Genomic DNA, 22,694 nt, shown 5'->3' on the forward strand with positions numbered 1-22,694 from the left:
TAGAAGGATCTCTTAGCCCTGAGAGCAGGATTAGCTGAAAAGAGTCCAAGGAAGCTTTCTCAAAAGTTAACAGCATTTAATTAAACAAATGATACGATGATACAAAATGAGAATGTGCAAGATGGCAGGCTCCCCCCTCCCAGCTGTTGCCGGCGGGTCAGCTGAGTGGAAAGAAAGAGATTTCTCCCCATCTCCATGTGTTATCAACTGTTGTCTCCTCCTATTGGCCGGCGTCGACGGGGGCGTGTCCAATGCATATCCTGTCTTTTCCTGTTGTTAATTTACAATATCCTAATGTCTGTGGTTATTTAAACATTCCCTAATAACAGTATTGCAGCGTCAATACGTGAGGGTTACAGACAGTGTGTTTAGTGTGCAACACCACGTGTCATTTCACCTTAAATTCACTGTTTCAAAATGTAGTCTTTAGCCACATGCTAATGCTTAAATTGAAGCTAACAAAATGTACTCGCAAAACAAGAAGACGTTGTGTGAAATTGTGTGTTTTTCAGAATAAAACAGCTTTAAATTATAACAGTGTATTTAAATTACGCCACATACACATTGATTTTATTTCTTACACCCTACATCGACTCTGCAGGACATCGGTCAAAAACATCATGTCATTTTACTGTCCAATATTTGAAGCAAGTTATAAAGAATTGGACTTCATGGCATTGAAACCTAAACAAGCATAATACTGTGTGTGAAAGGAAAACTACGAATAAGAGCATTCAGATTCATGAAGGTGAAAAAAGTATTCTATATATATCAATTGAAAATAGTCAAACTTTATTGACAAACCTTTTATCAAAATGTGCACAGTACACAACCATTTGACCAATTAAACAATAATCTGCTCAATTATGCAAATATCTGCAAATATCCCTGATTGACACTTCAGCTGTACAGTGCAGCTGACATTTCTCTGACCTACAGTCTGAAAGAATGATCATAAGTTCCCCTCTGGGTTTGACACTGTCACCACATCATGTTGTAGCCTGGCCGCCCTGTCAAAGAGCGACTGGTCTCTCAACACAGACTCAGAGAGCGACACTCAGGCAGACTTCAGCTGGCCTTCAAATACTGTGCTCAGGATCAGTGGAAAGACCTCACAAAGCCTCTGTCGTCCAACAGGTTCATGTGCTTAAGCTGGCTGTAGTCACTTATTCTATAATTATACTGTTATCTCTTTTGCACAATATTCATAGGTCTTCAAAAACAATAACTTGTCTTCAAAACACGGTTTAAACATATTCTGAAATCTAGGAAAATGTCAAAAATACTTCAAGAAATGGTAACAGGATAATATGCCAGCATTTTAAAAACATGGTCTGGGTGGACATACAGCTAACTCATCCCATTAGAACATTAACATTAAACTAACTAACTGTGCAATATTATATTTAATCAGTAATATTTCCCCCTATTAACTTGTGTAATTATCCCCCATTTAAGTCTGTGGATTTGAGTGGGTTTGAAAAATGGACTAGCCCTAGCTAAGTCTTACACATTAACATGTATTCCTTAAAAGATTCACTCAATACATACATTTTCATCTGTTTTTCTAGATCACTCACTTTTTTGCCATCATAAATCTTATTTAAGTTATAATCTTGTGCATTTTCTATGTCACTTTAATTAATTACATTTAATTTGTGTCAGAATTGTGAGTTCACCTCTTGCTACATCCCAACTAAGAATCAACCTAGAAATCCTCTGGTTAAATTCTTGTTTCACTAAATATTAAGCCTTATAAACAGTTATTTTTGTTCTCTTAAAACATGGAAACAAAAAGTAGTCTCTAAAAATACCTTGCAGGAAACTGGGGCGATCTACTTACACCTCTTCTGTCACATATGTCGGATAATGTTCTTTAAACATACCCAGAACCCTTTTAAAAACAACCATTTGTCCATCAGCACAATGCCATCGCTCTTGTTAAATGGGTTGTGACTGTGTGGCCTGGTGAGCAGTTGAGTGTTAGTGAAACGGATTTGATGAGGTGACAACATTAGTCAGCTTGATGCCCTGGCCCAGTCAGTCGTAGACCCACTGACTCAGCACTTGTCAGCTGAGGCGGCGCTCAAATCCCCCCTCCTCACAATCTGACCTATTAACCCCTATGAAATTACACCTGAATCTCCTATCCCTGTCAGTGACCTTGTCAATGATGTTGCATAAGATAAGACGTGAATGTTGCCTTGACAGCTTGCATGTAGACTTTTTTGAATCACCTAGTATCATTTAGCGCTGAAAGGATTCTAGAGAAAAACTGATTACCAGAAAACTCAGATTTTATTTGAGTTTTCCTAGATTGTAGAAGTCCTTGGTTCTACATGTATTTCTGGACTGGATGGTGGCCCAGTTACGTGACATATCTCGTTTTCTGATAGCCTTAGGAACGATGAAGTTCCATGGGCAGCCTTTGAGCTGTAAGGACTGGTGAAATTCAAAGAAGCAAGGCTAGCAAACCACACCAACCTTGAAATAGAGTGTTAGTAAATCTTCATTGATTTTATTGCGGAACACTACAGACGTCTTAATGTTTGCCAAAGTGACTTGAAAAGGAAAACATCTGATGTGTCTCAAAAGAGGATATTGCTGCCATCAGCACTTTGTAGCCTTATCAGCCGCTTATGCTAGCTAGCATTGGTGTGAACGCATGTATACCAGCACAGTGTAAGTCCTTCGTGCCATGTCAGATAAAGAAGAGGCCCATCAATTATGTCTGGCTTAGTGCTCTTCAATGAGATTAGAGCAACCTTTGGCTCCCCGGGGTCAGAAGGTTGTAGATGAAAATAGTTTGGCTTTGACTTTTTGGCAAGGAGACGTCAGAGAGTTGTTCGAAGCAAGACTCAAGTTTAAACCCAGGGCATGCTGCTACTTGACCTTGTTTCAATACTACTCTATGATTTGGAAGCTCAAGTTTGTCCCATGATAGTCTAATGTAATTAACGTGTGTGCAATATGTTTCACAATTTGTTAGGGTTAGGGTTAGATTGTAAGACAAATGATACTACTACTTTGGCTAATTTATTTTATGAACCATCCTTTGTATCCAATACAACAGGGGTGTCAAACTCAAGGCCCGGGGGCCACATCCGGCCCGCGACTTCATTTTATGTGGCCCCGCAAGAGCTTGCAAAGAATGTAATACGTTTATTATACGATTAAATGCCGCTTTACAGAATCAGGTTGCCCATAAACTACATGTCCCACAATGCATCTCGTTTTGTGACATGCGCACTGAAGAGACTTGCAATTATTTGCTTTCAGACGTAGTTAATTTCTAAGTCATTATCCTATCCGATAATAATCCAATTCAGAGGCAATAATGTAATATAACACATTATTTTATATATATTATATATATATATATATATGTATATTTTATATAGTTACAACCGGCCCTTTGAGTGCAACCATAATGCTGATGTGGCCCGCGATGAAATAGAGTTTGACACCCCTGCAATACAACAATAAGCTTGGTATGTGCTTTTTAGTCCCCTTTTGTTTGAGTTCAGAAGTGTGTCTTTAATTGAACTGGAATCTCAGTGTACCCTATCCATTCCTTCCCTAAAGAATCCGGGTAAGGGAACGCTTGTCCAGGGATGAAACAGTCCAGAAGCCCCCTGACTGGAGTCCAGACACACACCAAGGTAACAGACACCATACTCAGGAGAACACTGCTCAGTATACGCCACAACGATCAGAACTCCCCCAGCAAAGGACTGCTCCCCATCCTCAGCCCAGCCCAGGCCAAACAGCCCATCCTGAGTACCAGCACTCTGGTCCTGCTGTTGACTCTCAGCCTTATTTGGCAATCCCTGCCCCAGTGGACACTGCCAAACTTCCTGGACCCCCCGAGGTACTACCACGAAGAAAAGTGAGTGCTGACCAAATCCATGCCACCCATAGGGGGGCAAGAATGGAGGCCAGGCAGGCACTGAAGGAAGAGGCCCACACAGAGGGTCTGCTGAAGAGCAGGAAAGCCGTTTTGCCATCTCAGATCCGCCGAAGGGAAAAGAGTGTGGATGATACTCAAAGTGGCCCGCATGAAGAGATGGACTGGCAAACATACAGCCCAGAACAGAGGAGGATGAGTCGAGGCGAGGAAGACTGGGACCATGAGACACCAAGGGAGAGGGGGAGGGAGAGAAATGTCGAGAGGATCAGAGAGAGAGGGAGTGATGATGGCCAACAGGAGAGATTGTTTCGATCCCAGCCTCCCCACATTTCTGCAAGCCAGCAGCCCAGGCAGCATCAGTCCACAGAGCCTGTGTACCATCAAGAGCCCCAAATTCAGCAGCAAGAACCCCCAACACAACCACTGTATGAACCTAGAAAGAGAAGACCTGTGGCTCAAGTTCAACAGCAAGAGCCCCAACTTCAGCAGCAAGAACCCCCAACACAACCACTGTATGAACCTAGAAAGAGACAGCCTTTGGCTCAAGTTCAACAGCAAGAGCCCCAACTTCAGCAGCAAGAACCCCCAACACAACCCCAGTATGAACCTAGAAAGAGAAGACCTGTGGCTCAAGTTCAACAGCAAGAGCCCCAACTTCAGCAGCAAGAACCCCCAACACAACCTCAGTATGAACCTAGAAAGAGACAGCCTTTGGCTCAAGTTCAACAGCAAGAGCCCCAACTTCAGCAGCAAGAACCCCCAACACAACCTCAGTTTGAAACCAGAAAGAGAAAACCTGATCCTCAAATGCAGCATCAGTACGACCACTTGAGACAGCCACAAGATCCTCAAGTTCAGCATCAGTACGAACGTTTGAGACAACCACAAGACCCTCAAATGCAGCATCAGGACGATCGTTTGAGACAACCACAAGATCCTCAAATGCAGCTTCAGGATGATCGTTTGAAACAGCAACAAGATCCTCAAGTTCAGAATCAGTACGAACGTTTGAGACAACCACAAGATCCTCAAGTTCAGCATCAGTACGAACGTTTGAGACAACCACAAGACCCTCAAATGCAGCATCGGGATGACCACCCGAGGCGGTCACAAGATCCTCAAAGACAACAGCCGCTTCAAAGAAAACCGGATTCTAAGCTTCAGAGAAAAGATCATCCAAATCCGCAGCAAGACTCTCGCAGAAATGAACAAGAGCCCAAACTAGACAAAGACGTTGAGCCTCAGAGGCAGCAGCAGCAGCAGCAGCTAGATCTTCCAGGGAACCAGAGGTTTGACTCAGCCATCTACGTCCAGCAGGGCTCCTCGTTGCCTCAGGCCGAACACAGAAGCGTGGAGATGAGCGGAGGGCCCAAACCAAAGACACGAACCCGCTCCATGTCAGATATAGGTATAAGTCAGCATTCTAACACGTACCGCATGGAGAGGGCAGCGGCCAGTCGGGAAGCTTTGAGGGCCGTCCCTCCACCGGTGATGGCTAACGGGGAGATGGGCAGCCTGGACACCAGGGTGTCGGTAGCACAGCTGCGACACTCCTACCTGGAGAACGCCAACCGGAAACCTGAGTTGTAGGTTCAATGGCATGGGCTCTGTGTTGCATCGCTAAATAACTGTCTAACGTATGCAGATCAATAATCCCAATGATTCAAGAAGAATACTACTGATACAATGTCATTCTGTGGCATGCAATGTGTCGAGGTGTATTGCGATGATATCTACAATTTTCACGTTCATTATCGCGTCAGCAGTTTGTTTTTCGAGCTAACTTACTCGTGCAAGTTACCCGTTTGAAGTTGTCTGCAGCTGCATGTTAACGTCGGTGGATGGCTCTTCACATTTAGGTTGTGCTCAGCGTGTGTATCAATGTATGACACCCTGCTCTTCTAACCTGATTGAGGTCCCTGGTGAACTGCTCGTCTACTAAAACAACATCAAAACCAACAATAGTTTTCTTACTTGTACTTCTCCTTTTTGTTGTCCTCGTCAATCTTTCTAAATCACAAAAAAAGCGAGACTACTAAAGTCGATCTGTCAGCAGTGGAGGTAGAGGCGGTTATCAGCGCTGATCGGGAAAGGGGTGCTCGGAAACCTCGTCGCTACATCACTCCAGGAGACAGTCGCATGTCGGAGAGGTTTAGGACGCAGCCCATTACCTCTGCAGAGTGGCTGGACTCAGATAGGTACAGGAGGGGCTCTCTGCACTGATCCTCAGGAGCTCCGAGTCATTTTCTTTGCATGATTCACTTGTTTAATACTGTGAATTGGATTGGCATTGTTCTAGGTTGGCATTATATCGTATTAATCAGTTCCTTAAATAGAATAAAATGAAGACTAAATGCTGATGCTTGATACATATTCATGTTGTTCTGCAGGTCCCGTCTCAGCCCTTCACAGCTACAAGATGCAGAAGGTAAATTCAGTCTACTGCATTAACAGAAGGCACAATATATTTTTAGTTTTTCCAGAGATTTGATGTTGATGCAATGTAACATCTCCTTTTCATTAGCTGGAGAAACTCTGGATGACAGAGCCAAGATGAGTGTGGCTGCCAAGAGATCCCTCTTCAGGGTATGCTTTCGACGTTATTTCAATCATAAGGACAGATAATCAAAACACTCGAGTGAGCAGTGTTTTTAAAATTACAATCTGAAAAGCAAAACCTGGAGCTTTGTTCAGATATACAGCGGACGTTTGTGTAATATAAGTTCCTATAATACGTTTCTAAAATGAACACTGTTATGGACTAAACTTTACTAAACGAATGACTGAAGTTTTCCTGTCATGTTTTATTCCCCAGGAGCTGGAAAGGACATCAGATGTTCCCAAACCGCGCTCCAGAAACGCTGCCGTAGAGCGCCGCCTGAGGAGGGTTCAGGATCGGTCGCACACACAACCCGTCACCAACAAGGAGGTGGTCAATGCTTCAAGGTATGTCTTGGATTTTGCTTCAGAAAATATACGTTTGCTCTGTTTTGTGCTTTTCTTGCCCTCCTGTTTATTTGATCCTTTTACCTCTTTTAATGCTTTCATATCTTATCTTTTCAGTGACAGTATTTTCCTTTGCCTTGCACTATCTGTATTTACCAGACTTTCACCTACACCTCCCTTTTCTCCACTTTAAAGTGATCCTGCCACATCGTCACAACCTCTGAGCCCCCACACTGACGCCGCTCGCGTCCCCAGCCCCACTGCAGTCAGCTCCAATGTGACCAGCATCAGGTACATGTGATTTGTATCTGTGTAGCTCACTTAAGAAAACACACACATCTCCACGTTTGTTGGAGAACATGTTTGGTTGTGTCATACCAAACCTAAAATTGTACATTCTCTATGGGTTTAGAAATGACCATGGACGGCATGCAATATGCAATAGAATTTGAATGAATTTGTTAAATTCCTTAAAGGTGGGGTAGGTAAGTTTGAGAAACCAGCTCGAGTGCGCTAGAATTTGAAAATACACGACCGGAGAAAATCTGCCACTTCCTCACAGAGCCCCTCCTCCAACACACACGAACGTGCACATGACCAATGAGGGCACGAGGTAAGTTTGTGCACAGATGGAAGGCTGACAGGCAGGTAGGCCATCCAGTTACTTTAGCCGGGCCGAGGCAGATGATTGGTCGTGCTTTTTACAGAGCTACGGCTTCCACAGATGAAATTTTTTTATGGATTTTTTGTCAAAGCACTTCAGATATTAATTGCTATCGGGATGTTAAGAGCATTCCATGGAATATAACAAAAAGTGTATCTCGAGCTGGTTTCTCAAACTTTAAGGTAGAAACATTCTTAAAAATAAGTCAAAATTCCACGTAACACAACAGGAGGTTACGTGATACTTAAGCCAGGGTATATCAAAACCCACACACACTGCACCACGATATATTTATGAATCATTTTTGAAGTCATTTTTGACTTTCTATTAAAAAAGGTAGAAAAATCCTTAAAAATAAGTCCAACTTCCAAGTGCGCGAACAAACCTCCGCCCTCATGTGACGCACCTGACGCTCAAGAGGACAAAGGTCGCCTGTTGTACAGCAGACGCACCGAGAGACAGGCGGTCAGATTCACCGCAGAACAAAGCCTCCGTCCACTCACAGAAGGAGTGGATACTTCAACAAGCTGCAACAGAAGAGAGACTCAACGTTGTGAAGAAGATATATCATCATCAAGTTGAACTGATTTCCTGCTGAAGGCAAACAGACGCCGACCGAGTTTTCAGCTTCAACCGGAGAATAATGGCGTCCAAATTAGAGGAAGATCTCAGCTGTCCGGTCTGCCATGAAATCTTCAGAGATCCTGTCATCCTGTCCTGCTGCCACAGCTTCTGTAGAGACTGTCTGCAGAGCTGGGGGACGGGGAAAGAAGAAAAGGAGTTTGTAAGAGACGATTTTCCAAGGACTTACTTCCTGCTAACTTTACGTTAAAGAACTTGTGTGAGAGTTTCTTACAGGAGAGAGACCAGAGGTCCCCAGAGGCTCTCTGCAGTCTGCACTCTGAGAAACTCCGACTCTTCTGTCTGGACCATCAGCAGCCAGTGTGTCTCGTCTGCAGAGATTCAGATAAACACACCGACCACGCGATCAGACCCATCGATGAAGCTGCACAGGGTCTCCAAGAGGAGCTCCGGAAAGCTCTGCAGCCCTTACAGGAGAAACTGAAGCTCTTTGAACGCGTCAAAGTGAAGTTTGATCAAACAGCAGGACACATGAAGGTCCAGGCTCAACACACAGAGACGCAGATTCAGGAGCAGTTCAAGAAGCTTCACCAGCTTCTAGAAGAGGAAGAGGAGGCCAGGATGGCTGCACTGAGGGAGGAAGAGGAGCAGAAGATGAGGACGATGGAGGAGAAGATGGAGGCTGTGAGCAGAGAGATAGCAGCTCTTTCACACACAGTCAGAGCCACAGAGGAGGAGCTGAGAGCTGAAGACGTCTCCTTCCTGCACAGCTACAAGGCTGCAGTGGAGAGGCTGCAGCGCCCCCTGCTGGAGGATCCACAGCTGCCCTCAGGAGCTCTGATAGACCAGGCCAAACACCTGGGCAACCTCAGCTTCAACATCTGGAGCAAGATGAAGGTGTCCTACTCTCCTCTCATCCTGGACCCAAACACTGCTGATCTACAACTCTTCCTGTCTGAAGATCTGACCTCTGTGAGACGAGGAGGGACACAGAGACGTCCTGATAATCCAGAGAGGGTGAAACACTACGACTGTGTCCTGGGATCTGAAGGCTTTGACTCAGGGACTCACAGCTGGGACGTCCAGGTTGGAGACAGCACATGGTGGTCGCTGGGTGTGTGAGCAGAGTCTGCCTACAGGAAGAGAGACATACCATCTGGATTATGGAGAACATGTATTGACCGGTTAGGTGGATACACAGCATCCTCTCCATCACATCCAGACACTGATCTCTCAGTTCAGACGAGGCCCCGGAGGGTCAGAGGGAATCTGGACCATGATGGAGGAAAGCTGTCGTTCTCTGATCTTGACTCTAACACACGCATACACACCTTCACACACACTTTCACTGAGAGGATGTTTCCATACTTTCAAACTTTGAGTGAACTGAAGGTTTCTGTGACTTTATAATGTTTGAAGAGTTGGTTCCAGATTTCTCCGTTTTAGGGGCAACAATGAAAAATGTCCATGTTAACTATTTTTCAAAAAAGTGAAGAGACATAAAAGATTCAGAAAGAGTGTGTTAGGATCATGAATCCAAGCGGACACAGTGCTATTAGAAAGTCCATGCGTTTAAAGACATATAATGCTCAAAACAAAAAGAAACTATTTGAAAAAGTAGTAGTTTACAGTTTTAAATATGCACTATGCTCATTTTCTGGTTCATGTGTTTCTGTGCATATGGCTGTTTTCAAATAAGGTTTTTATTTTTCTCGTACTGACTGTGCTGCAGCACTTCTTTTCACCCTCTGTCTGAAACCAGAGCCCTACTACAGTATAGACTTCATTAAAAAGGAAGGTCTTTAGTCTACTCTTAAAAGTGGGAACGCTGTCTGCCTCCCGAATAGAAACTTGAAGCTGGTTCCAAAGAATATCAGTTATTCATCTTGACATTCGTTTTACATCGACAGCAAGGAAATTGTTGAATTGTAACCAACTGAAATGTCGTGTCAGAGCCTGTGCACCTGTTTCCTCATATTTCATTTGTCATGTCTTCCTATTCTGAACAGTGTGGGTGTGCCACAGAGATGTCTTACTCTCCATCTCCCTCTCCTGGCTGCACAGCTGATGTGTTCATGCGGCTCAACTTACTTTGTTATGTCTGCCCCCTTCATGTGCTGCTGCTTCGTCGCACTGTGCACCTTGTAGGGAAAAGAAGTCAGTGTTCACACGATTACTCCTTTACTACTTTCCATGCCCAGTTTCCAAGCATTCTCTTCCTGCAGTGTTCATGACACACAGGTCACACATGTGGGTGAAGCCAGAGGTTACATATCTTAAGGAAAGGTCAGAAGTCGAGCCGGTTAAAGCACTCTGAATGTCTGGGTTCACATGTCCCGTGATTTGTGTACCAGCGTGGATTTAAATGTGCACACTGCTGAGAGATCGCCTGTAAACACGAGAGCGCATTAAATGATTATCTTGCATACGTGCGCTGATCTTCTTATGTCTCCTTGCTGTGCCAGTGATCTGCCACTGTTGTCCCACAGCAAGCTGGTGTTTGCATGCAGGTTCATTCGTGCTGTACAGCATGAGGAAACTATGTGATAGAGACGTTGAATATCCATAGTACTTAATTATGCGTTAGATAAACATACACATATGTACTCAGTGTTGTCTTACTGCTAAGAATGTGTATATAATGTGCAACCCTGGTGTTTAAATGTTTGATGTATTTCATTTCATTTCAAACCTTTATTTAACCAGATCGGTCCCATTGAGATCATAGATCTCTTTTTCAAGGGAGACCTGCAGCATATAGGTTCCACATGAAACATAAAACAATAAAGGACATTATACATTATATTTACAGGATACATAGTTATAGACATTTACAAGTGCCCATTGTATAGCTGAGAAATATATTTGTATTTGAGACCCAAAGACATCACAAGGACTCAGATGGTGTGATTACTCAGATTACATTTATTCCATTCAAAATTCAAAAGTAATCTTCCTTTTGGTCATCCGTGTACCGTACTTTTCGGACTATAAAGCGCACCTGCATACAAGCCGCAGCAGCTAAATTGTCCGTCTGTCTTGCTCTCGTTCTGTCTCTCGGTTCCACTTTTACTTTGGCGCGCTACCTGTCTCACTCTTTTCCGGCCTCCAGCTTTTCCTGCTGGAGCCCGCCCTTAGAGGTGGCGGGCGCGGACCGGTCATAGAGCCCATAGCGTTAAAGGTGGTTAATTCTACCTGTAAAATCCATAGATTTAGGAGGTTCCCTAGTGGCCGTTAGCTGTACAAACAAAATGGGGAAAAAAGTCGCGGTTTATAGTCCGAAAAGTACGGAAATATGATATCTGAAAGTACAAAGTCAAAGATAGTTAGATGTGATGTTTTATTCTGGACATAAATACTGTATATTAACTCATAATTAATCTATTTGTTCAATTTAGAAACTTTATCCTCAATTTAGAAATCACGTATTTAAATCTCAAAAGCATCAACCTTCCTAAATGTTCCCACACCACGCCGCTCCTCCGCTCCCCTCCACTGGCTTCCGGTAACTGCTAGAATTCACTTCAAGACACTGGTACTTGCGTACCATGCTGCGAATGGATCTGGCCCTTCCTACATCCAGGACATGGTTAAACCGTACACCCCAGCACGTGCACTCCGCTCTGCATCAGCCAAACGACTCGCTGCCCCCTCGCTGCGAGGGGGACCCAAGTTCCCATCAGCAAAAACAGGTGGATTTGCTATCCTGGCTCCAAAATGGTGGAATGAGCTCCCCATTGAAATCAGGACAGCAGAAAGCTTACACACCTTCCGGCGCAGACTGAAAACTCATCTCTTTCGACTCCACTTCGAGCGATAGAATTACTAACAAAGAACTGCTAACAGAGCACTTATATACTAATAAAAGACTGGCTTATCTATAGCCAGTTGAGTAGCACTTGAAATGCTTGGCTCTATGAAACCTGATGTACTTATATGATTCTGTTTTCTTCAAGGTTGTGTCTTCCTGGTCGAATGCACTTATTGTAAGTCGCTTTGGATAAAAGCGTCAGCTAAATGCAATGCAATGTAATGTAATGAAATCTTACATTTCTGCCTTCCAAAGCTGGGCTGGTGATAATAATGCGTTTGTTTTTTCATGGTCGGGAAGGATTTTTTTTTTTTGTTTCTTTCCGTTAACTGTCAAGTGGGAGTGGAAGTATTTTTTTGTACGTTTTTGTGTTTCTCTTATTTTCCTACGATACTGCTATGATGGCTGTGAATAAGAACATACCATCTATTTCTATTGTTTTTGTTTTGTTGAGAAAGGGGCAGGTAATATAAGATTATTTCCTTCTCCCTGCTCCTTTCCGGGAATGGTGTGTTTATAGAGACATGTTTTGCAAATAATTGTTATACATTAAGTTGTGTATACCATGAATGGAACAAATAAAAATGAAATGAAATTGTATTATCAGAAATTCATTTATTATTGTGATTTGTATATAACATAACAACTTCCCAGTCCCTAAAATAACCCATTGACATCCCCCCTGTCTCCCCCCAGCATCAAGGCCTCCTCCCAGCCCGGCTCAGCGGTCCAGGGTCCGGAGCCCAAAGAGCCCCAGGAGAACCAGAAACCAACTCCAGCTCCCGGTGCCGGGGGGGAGGGCGATGGCCACGAGTTTTTCTCTGCCGAGCCGGACCTGTCCACCCTCACCTTGGCAGAGAAGATGGCCCTCTTCAATCGCCTCGCTCATCAAACAGCAAAGAGCCCTGAGGCCCGAGGGGACACCCGCCAGCGCAGGGCCAACGCCCGCTTTCAGACTCAACCCATCACCCAGGGAGAGGTGGAGCAGGTACACAAAACTTTTAAATAAGCAATGTTGTTTTTTAGTTGTTGTACATTTTAGTTGCATTTTTATAATTACAGTTTTGAAATTTTAAGCACATTAATAAAATTATCAAAATCAAGGAAGGTCTTATTTCTCCTAATATCTTTTTTTTACATTTTTGTGAATTGGAATTATTAACATTGAAGGACATTAAGAACATTATCAAAATGTTTTAACTTCTCCTATAAAATATATTTCTTGAACACTTCTTAACCAAAAGTTATTTATAATTATGTTTTTGTAAAGGACTCTCAACGATTAGCTTTTTTTTATTATTATTATTATTTGTACTATATCCTATCCTATCCCACCATTATACCCCATCCATCTTAATCGCACCCACAAACTCAATTGTGAATGAATAATGAATATGATAAAGTTCTAAAGAGACGTAACAGTCAATAGGCCAAATGTTAGAGGCAGACACTAACATAAAAAAATAACCCACTGACAAAATATTGAAATTATCAACGCTGCTTCTTAAGATTATTTGGATGTGATGTCTTCTTACAGTAAAAAGGCCTGGAGCAATGGGAGATTAATCTCCGGGTCGCTGCCAGTACACTGCAGTGTGTGAATTACAGAGTGCGGAGAGTCCTTCAGGGCGGGATGGATGAATGATACTGTTCTCTGTGCAGACTCAGATATTACCGAATGAACAGAGGTCACAGGGTTTGTTCTGCTTTAACTTTTAATACAGTGGCATCTAGATGTCAAAAAAAGTCATGTAAAAGCTCATACTATACTATAATGTATACGAGGGTTGTACATTTCTGGATCAGAATCAGAATAAAAGTCTATTCTTATTTTAAGAGACAAAATTGTTCGTAATTGTTCCTCAAATGAGTTCAAAAGAATTCAGCACACGTCTTTGTGTGTAGAACTACTGTCTCAATATCTAGATGCTTCTGTAGGAAACAACATATACAAAAATCATCTTTTGGACATTTTGAATCGATTCAGGATCTTAAAAAATGTCAATCTCAATTCTCATATTCATGAATTTGCCCTAACCCATGATATATACAGCATATTGTTGTTGTTGTTGTTGTTGTTGTTGATGGCACACTTTGTCATTTACATTGCCAAAACATCCTCCAATGTGACATCGACTCAGCAACACAGATACATTGTCCACAAATGGACACAAATATAAGATGAGAATTGACGATCCTTCCTACTCTATATGCACTGCAACCCAAACACGCTTTGTATTAGGTTGCCTTCACCTGAACCACACTCTCAGTATTCAATCACCCGTGTCCACACAGGAAGCTGATCCTCCAGTCACCTCTGAGGTGTGTCACGGTGACTTAAAGACCATTCAGGGACAACATGTAAGACCTCCGATGCCTGTACGATGCTTCTGATTGGTTGCATCGAATGTATCTGCTTTTGATTGACCTCTGGTCCCGCTAGTGACCTTTACCTTTTAAATGCCATTTTAAAGTGTGTATTTTAAAGTTTGTAAACGGTTGATCAGGCTGCCTTGTTTGTTTTCCATGGCTCCTCATGTTTGGATAAGGAAGCTTCTCTGACAAAACTCACCTCTACAATCTGGCTTTTAATGTGTGATTGTTTTTGTATTATTTTACTTTAACTATATATTTATTTGTTGTTCCTTTATTTTATTTTCTCTTCACTATATCTGTAAAGCGTCTTTGAGCACCTGTAAAAGCGCTAACAAATTAAATCTATTATTATTATTGCTCATTGCAGAGCAAGCATGGGATTATTTGAATGCAATCTGAATGCAATTTCCACTAAAAACATCAATGCGTATCCAGATGAAAAGCATGTAAGGGGTCGATGCATAGACATTGTATTGCAACTAAAATAATTGACAGTAATCTGGGGCAGAGTTGGAGCATCTTAAGTCGACTTGACGTGAGCTACTTCATGCTGTAATGTACTGTTTCCGTGCCCTCCATTATGTAAATCAAAAGAAAAGTTGGTTAACAATCAAATATTAACACGAAAAAAGCAAATGTTACCATTGAATGACACAGCGTTCAAGCTAGTGAATGTCAGATGTAAACTGGAGGGTAAATGCTTTGTATGTTTTGAATTTTACGATTCAGTGAGTGTTCAAATCTGTGCTTCCTGCTGCCATTTTGTGAAGGACAGAGTTGCTGTACAACTACTCAAAATGTTTGCCTAATTGTTTTTGATTGCTGCTGTCCTCCCTCTCGTCCATCCATCAGTTTATTTTCTACCTTTTTCATTCCACTTCATCCCCACCTTATGTAACATCCCCACATCCCTGAATACATCTAAAAATTCCTTGATTTACCGCCATATCTCTTCTCCATATCAATCCCTTTCCTTAGTCATTCTATCCATCTCATATATCTGACTTGTTTCCCGTTCTTTCTGCAGCTGAAAACCGGAAGTGAGATCAAACTGGAGCCTCTGTCTGCGTCTCTACTTCGCTCCGTGGCAGCCGTCGCCTCCCAAGCCTCCGTCGCCACAGTAACCGGCAGCGGAGACAACGACGACAACCTCCGTCCAGGGAAGTCCACGGCAGTCCCTTACATCCCTGCCCAACAACAGGCGACCTGCAACACCAGCAGCCACCAGGAGAGGGCGTTGAGGTATTTCTCCATGACCCAGAGCGGGGACCCCGGCCACCCCGAGCCCGATTTCAACGCCTCCCCTCTCCCCCCTGAGAGCCGGCAGAGAGTGGGGGCTCCTCTGGCTCCCTCATCCTCTGTCAGTCACAGGGAGGCGCTGGAGGAGGAGGAGGAGGTCAGGGGGAGACAGCAGGGAGGAGGAGCCAGAGAAGACGGCAGCGTAAAGGGAAAGCAGGACACCGGGCAGCATCCCCAGCCTCGCTCTTCAGACTCCTCTTTGTGGAGGGCAGAGTCAGAGCCCCTGCCCAGCCGGAGAGCCGCAGACAGAGGACACTCCCAGGAGAGCAGGGAGAGAGCGGAGGGGGGAGGACGAGGAAGAGGAGGGTACCTGAGAGAGGCAGCTCACAGCTCCTCCACACAGGAGCAGGAGAGGAGGCGGCGGCCGGAGCCAGCCAGGCATCTCAGGTAGGAGGACAGAAGGAAAAAGAGATGGAGACGGGGGGGGGGGGGGAGATTATTAAAGAGATGTGAAAAGCAAGGATGTGTGAAAAAGAGTGGACATAAAGGAACAAGAGAAAGGGAGTGACACAGTGTCTAGGGACGGGGGTGTTCTCATTATCCTCATTGTCTCACGCAGCATGCTCCCACGCATCACCGCTTTCTGCCGGCTGCACACACACACTTGTCCCAGCTGGGGGTGTTTGATTTGGCCGATAGAGAGACATTTGAGGCTGCATCTAATTAGCATATTTGTCCATGCATTTGCCTCGTGGCTGTCTTTGTCTAGAAAGAAGAAGCCCCCTTTTTTTTTCTCCTGACGCCAGAGATGGTTTAAATCAAACGGTGTGTGCTCACTGTCACGGCCTAGACGAGGGGCTGTGGTCCCCGATGTGCAGCATATTACAGTGTGATGGGCCCGACCTGGTTTTATGAGCTGATGCAGAATGGGTCCAGGGGGTGGTCTTTCTTTCCCATGCGTGCACACAAACAGTGCACACAAATTGAAAGCACTCAGTGAGAGAGTGCAGAACAATTGGCCGGCACTTACTTGAAGCAGGTAGAGGACAGGGAGGACACAATGGACGCCTTGTCTGCGTGTTGTTTAGTGCTGCATGGGTAGATCTTCACTACAGTTGATTCATTAGGATCATGAGGCTGAAGGAGTTGCATGGACTTATACTAATTCCCTGCAGACATACCACTCCACGCCCAACGCTGACCCTCACCCTGACCTTAACACAAGTCTTTATCAGTATTTATGTTATGTGTAAAGCAACATCAGACTTGACTTAAACTGCTTTAAGAACTTTTGAAAGACTAAATGTAACAAAAAGATTAATAGATTTACTGAATATTCATTCGTTATAAAAAAATCTAGTATTTTCAACTTTGTAAATGTTGCAAGAGGATAATTCCACCATAGAATAAAGCAGTTTAACTTCATAAACTGAGCCTAAAATCACAACTAATTTATCACAAGTAGCCATAAATATTCTTGGCGAAGCAGTCAATATCTGCTATCAGTATGGGAACATGTGCATCCCTCATTGGGAACATCGCTTTTGCTCCTAATGTGTTAAAAGCGCCACACATGTGACTATGCACACATTTGTGTCAGGGACGAGTCCTGATAAAACACGTCGTGGTTACCAACAAAAAATGCAACAAACATTCCCATTTTAATGGCAATACTGTTATTTAGAGATTACGAGAATAGCCATAAACCACCAAGGACGTTTGTTGCATCTCTCACGACTTGAATTCCGCTTATAATAGTAAATAATAAATAATAGATGTTTGAGCATCCTCGCTTGTGCTAACTGACTAACTAAAGGTGACACATAGTTGTGTGAAACATTATCGAAGTGAGTTTCATCTGGCTGAAAATAGTATACTGTTATGTTCAGTTGCACACCCACACAGGGCTCTTCACTTTGAATGGTATTCGTATCAGTACTTTGGTTTATGAGTATAAGCATGGGATCACTTGCATGTCAGAGATTGGCCTTCAGTCGATCAATTTTAATACTAAAACCCACCGAATTGTTCCCAGTGGCTTGCTAATAAGAGTTTGAATTTAAATAACTTGTGAGGCATCAGAGCCATTAAAAACCCTGGTTTCCTCATGAGACATCCATTGAAGCACTTATCGTCAAATTAAGAAAGTAAAGAATGAGCGAAAGGAATATTAATAGGTGTCATTATTAGCACATTAATCATTTGTTACCTTAGAAGTTCACTCGTTGCTTTTTCTTTCAGATTTGTCCGATCATCCCGCTCCCCTGAAGCCACTGATCGCTAAAGTCTCATCCAGGGCAGTGTCTCACGTCTCAAGCAGCCAGCAGCAAACCCAGCCTCCAGCTCTTCTTAAAACCTTCACGCAGCAGCCTCCTCCAACACCCCCCAAACCTGTGGTCCCCATCCAGTCGCAGCCCCCACCAACGCTCCCCAAAGCCATCACTCAGTCCCCCCAGCCCAAACCTCCAGGATTCGTCCAGCCTCTCCCCAAGCCTTACGCTCAGACAGCCACCAAGCCCCAGGTGCCTCCTCAGACGCCCCCCAAACCCCAGTCCTTCCCCCAGGCGCTGGTCAAGTCCCAGTCCCCCCCCCTGGACCACCGCGAGGACTTTGACGGGCTCAGCGACTACTCTGGAGATCTGCTGTCCCCCACAGAGTCTGGAGAGCTGCTTTCTGAAAGCATGTCCGCCAAACAGATGTCCATCAGGGAGAGGTGAGTGGAAATGATGGATGATGGATGTTAAAAAATACAGTGCTGGTCAGTTGAGTTGCCAGATCGGTCGAAAACACTGATCCAACAGCATTTCGGAATTATAGCATTCTTTTCTAACACTGTTTTCAAAGAGTCAACGGTTTTATTGTCATGTGCACGAAGCTACCGTGTGGAAATGGCAATGAAATTCTTCTGACCTGAGCTCCTCCAACAAAGCAACATCTGTAATAAAATACAAACTAACAAGTTGTGCAAAAAGTCTCTATACATGTCAATAGAATACGGGATGTGTACAAGAACAGAATATAACATTAAATAATGTATATTAAGACTAAATTACATGCCTTGCAAAACAGGGCTAATTTCGTTTTATTTTATCTTATTGGATTTGAACAGTGAATTTCTGCTCATGTTTTTCACCTTTCCATTCACTGGGTCGCAGAGCAGTGCTGGGGCTAGGGATATTAAGAGGAAACGGGATGATTTGGTGATTAGAAGCTGAATAATAATGATGCAATAGTAGGCTGGAGGCTATTTTTACCTTATCCAGTCTAAATGAGGCTCTGTCTGCCTCTGTGCTGCATTTCCCTCCCTGTCCAAAATGTACTGATTTGAACAACAGTAGCTCTTATGAAGGCAACCGGTCCCTAGTACTTACCTTTTAGCATTTTAAGATTACATCTGTGTGAAGACACTCATTTAGTCTTAGTGGAAGGTCTATCTGTCTCAAAGAAATGGCTGGTATACATCCATTTTAGTAGTCATATATATATTAGGAGAGGACATATTAGGAGACATAAAAGAGATATATCTGATGTTCAGCTGTTGTTCAAGATACAGACATAGAGAGACATGATAGGAGAAACAAACAAGACGATTACTTCAGTAACAACTTCACACATGGGATCCGTGGTCAGGAGTACAACCTAATACTTTCCTGTTGGGATAACAAGGACTCTCAGTCAGCTGCACATTTCCAAAGAAGAACAGGGTTTTCAAAATCAAGGTCAATCCCTAACCCTAATCCCTAACCCTAATCCCAATCTCTAACCCTAACCCTAAGGTGCTTCTTAAAACCTAATGCGTAGCAAAGCTGCTGGAACAAATGAACCCTGATTCCAGTCACAGCTCGGCGCTTTACGAGATGTTAGCAGAGATCAGACACTGAACTGCAGCATGATTACTGAGCAGCGCTTGACAGAATCAGGCGTCCTTGCAGTATGTAGGTTTGATTCTTACAATCTTAGAGGTGAGGGAGATTCATTTTTAGCAACAATGTGTTCCTCCGCCCATGCAGCTGTGTGGACTGGAGGAGGACATCCTCTGGGGTTCCTCCTAATGCCCTCATTCCTGCCCTGTCCACACTCAGGCGGCGGAGAGGTTGACACACTTTCCTTCTACCCCTCAGCCGTGCGTTATCAGCGCCCACTCTGGAGTCTGTTTCTTATAGCAATCCTTCAAATCTGACCTATCTTTCACTCTGAATGATTCTGTTCCTTACTTTCAGGCAAATAATGGAATTGCATTTCAGTAATTGTTCACTTTATTTTTGTTATCTATCCCTAGAATGAACTCCCATAGTAATGCTGAGAAAAAGCTTGTCCTGTTCTCATACGTGTTAGTGGATGCACGATGCTCCCTGATGTCGAATTTGAAATGTTAAAGATGTTGGCCACCTGCCGAAAGAACTCACAATTGTTTTGTGTTACTGAGCTGGATATGTAAGACTACGGCTGACATCACTAAGTTATACCCGCGCTCCTATTGGCTAGCGCTCCGACACATTGTACTTGATAGGCTAAGGGGCGGGACATCTCTAAGAGGTTGACCAATCACAAAAGAGCCGGCCAGCTATCCAATCAGAGCAGACTGGGCTCTGGTTTCAGACAGAGGGTGAAAAGATGTGTTGCAGCTCAGGCAGTATGAGAACAATAAAGAGCTTTTTGAGCATTAAAGCTGAGACATGTCCCATAGAGACATACAAATAAGATAAGATAATACACATGTTGATGGTTTCAGAGTGGCACTGCTGAAGAAGAGTGGTGAAGATGACTGGAGGAACAGGATCAACAAGAAGCAGGAAGTGGTTCAAGTGGCGACCACCGAGCAGCAGACTCAGCTGTGGGAGTCGGAGCAGACGAGCGAGAGGAAGGTCAGTCTGATCATCAATTACTCAAATCACTTTCATTGGAATGAACATTTGAAGAGTTGCAAGCTTATGTTGCTTGTTCTATTGTAAAACGGTGTGAGGGGGGAGAACCCTGAAATCTCTGCAGTAAAGATGTTTACATGTTATAATAACCAGTAGGAATGAGTTGGAAATGTTGTATTGACCTTTTTGTATTTATTAAATAATATAGCGCTTTTCTAGGTTCTCTTAAAACAGTTGAACCTCTGGCTTTATTTATTTATTTGATAGGCACATTGTTCGTAAATCAGTATAAAATGCATAACATAAAAATGCTACAGTTAGCTAAAATGCTAATTCTACACCCATAGTTCATAGGCAGGTAACAAAAACCAATAGTCACAATATACAAGTACAAATATACAATCTAACACGAGTAAAAAAGACAAAATGCTTTGGACCAAAGGTCAAGTTAAAGTGATCAGTGCTGGTTGAACAGCTTTAGCCACATTTCACTGCCCATCCCTCTTGGTTGCCATGGCACCTCCTGTCAATACTCTGTTAGCTAAGTGCTGCTTTCATTTCCTCCTTTGGTCCATCTGTTGTTTGAGCCCAGCGGTCCAGATCAGAGCAGCATCCAGTCCCTATAGGCTGTAAACCAGGAAGCATATGGGACTGTCTGCCTGTGTAGAATCAGCAGTCTGGGGGAAAGATTCTCCTTTCTTTGAACAGATTAGGCTCCAGGCTACGTTTATTTTATCATCACGTCGCTATTATCTTACAAACAGAAGAGAAGATTTAGTTATTAGCTGATTTCCATCTGTCAGGTACACACATAACAATCAACAAACACTTCACACTTTACTTAACACCAAGAGTTATACACATCAAGATATAAAGACCAGAGTATTTATCAGTAACTATAGTATTCATTTTAACTCAAACTGAAGTAAGTACTGTTGACATGACCGGTTGCTAAATATCCATTGTTTTTGCACTTTTTGGAGAAAATAAAAGTCTGAACTCTCAGCTGGAAGCAAATTCCCAATTCTTAATTAATGGTAGCGTACAAAAGTAAATGCTGTTTTTAAAAGATTATTTGACAGAAAGAAAATGCTTTTAAAAGTGTATTTATGTGCAACTCCATATAAGAGCTTCAGGACTGACTGTTTGTCCTGAGTTCATCTACAGCACATTAGTATTCTGCTGGGTGAAGCTGCCCGTTGAAGCCCTCATGGTACTCCTCCAGGCAGTCTCACCGTAAACTCATTACATCAACAAAACCCCCTCTCCTCCTCCCCCTTTTTCTCCCCCTGACCGAGAACTTCCACTGTGTTTAAACCCCCTCAGGAGGAAGGGGTGGTCGTTCAAGAATACTCCGCTGTGTCTGTGTCTGAGCAGCTGTGGGTAAGACCCGGTGTGAACCAATCATCTGCGTGCTGGACTCGTGTGTCCAATCACAGCTTTGTGTGGACTTTGTGTGGATCACTCCTGCAGTCTGAAATGGTGGCACATGCTGCAGCTTCGAAGCTTTCTTAACATCTGCTGATTCTGTCTTAAAGGGGCATTAAGTAACTTTGTAGATATGCAGTAATGCAAAGGCTGAATATCATTAGTGTTGCCGTTTGATACATTCTGTACATGTAGTTCAAACTGCTGTAAAATTATATAAATCCTACTTTCAAGATATTGTACCACCAAAAAAATATATATATTCTATGATGGCTACACATTTTTACAGTTAAAAAACGAACACATTTAGTTGTATAAAGTAAAAAGTAATTGGATAAGAATACAAATAATGTTTTAAGCACATTCCTGCTGCTTTTGCATTGCTTTTATGGCTTAAAAAAATATATTCACATGGGGCAAAAGCTGTTTCAAAGAATACAATTCAGAAACCCCATGTCTAAAAGACACATAATAAGAAAGAATACATATATTTCTGATGTTAAAATGATATATACAGTATTATTTCATTTGTAAGGGCATTTATTGTTGCCAGTAAAGTATTACATTGTTAAAATCATATTTTAAATGAAAGAATCTGAGGAGGGTAAAAATATGTTATGAAACACCGCTATAGATTTGATCTGTAAACATAACACTTGAGGTCAACTATTACTTAATGTGCCTTTAAGCTTCGAGCTGTGTTTTCACCGCACCAGTAATTTAATATGTGACTTTCTGTGAGCAAGCTGTTCCCGTCTCAATTTACAAAATACAAGAGGGGGAAACGGCTTTCGCAGTTTGCTGATTATCTACTACGCCTAACAGTTAGAATTGAAATGGTATTCAATGCCCTTTAATGATTTGAAGTGCATT

General features: G+C 43.1%; 1 protein-coding gene and 1 pseudogene across 1 annotated transcript in view; both read left to right on the top strand.

Annotated features, from left to right (window-relative positions):
- The window catches only part of LOC117461785 (supervillin-like), a 73,012-nt gene that overhangs the window by 7,153 nt on the left and 43,165 nt on the right, over nucleotides 1-22,694 (top strand). The window contains 13 exon segments of the mRNA XM_034103717.2: nucleotides 3,586-5,496; nucleotides 5,938-6,108; nucleotides 6,301-6,338; nucleotides 6,435-6,496; nucleotides 6,726-6,856; nucleotides 7,052-7,147; nucleotides 12,610-12,901; nucleotides 14,209-14,274; nucleotides 15,317-15,943; nucleotides 15,945-15,975; nucleotides 17,770-18,241; nucleotides 20,261-20,393; nucleotides 21,720-21,776. Coding sequence (XP_033959608.1) covers nucleotides 3,586-5,496; nucleotides 5,938-6,108; nucleotides 6,301-6,338; nucleotides 6,435-6,496; nucleotides 6,726-6,856; nucleotides 7,052-7,147; nucleotides 12,610-12,901; nucleotides 14,209-14,274; nucleotides 15,317-15,943; nucleotides 15,945-15,975; nucleotides 17,770-18,241; nucleotides 20,261-20,393; nucleotides 21,720-21,776 — 4,087 coding nt within the window.
- On the top strand, nucleotides 8,164-9,512 carry LOC139435565 (nuclear factor 7, brain-like; annotated as a pseudogene).

Source organism: Pseudochaenichthys georgianus, chromosome 17 (assembly GCF_902827115.2).
Source record: "Pseudochaenichthys georgianus chromosome 17, fPseGeo1.2, whole genome shotgun sequence".
Taxonomy (NCBI): domain Eukaryota; kingdom Metazoa; phylum Chordata; class Actinopteri; order Perciformes; family Channichthyidae; genus Pseudochaenichthys; species Pseudochaenichthys georgianus.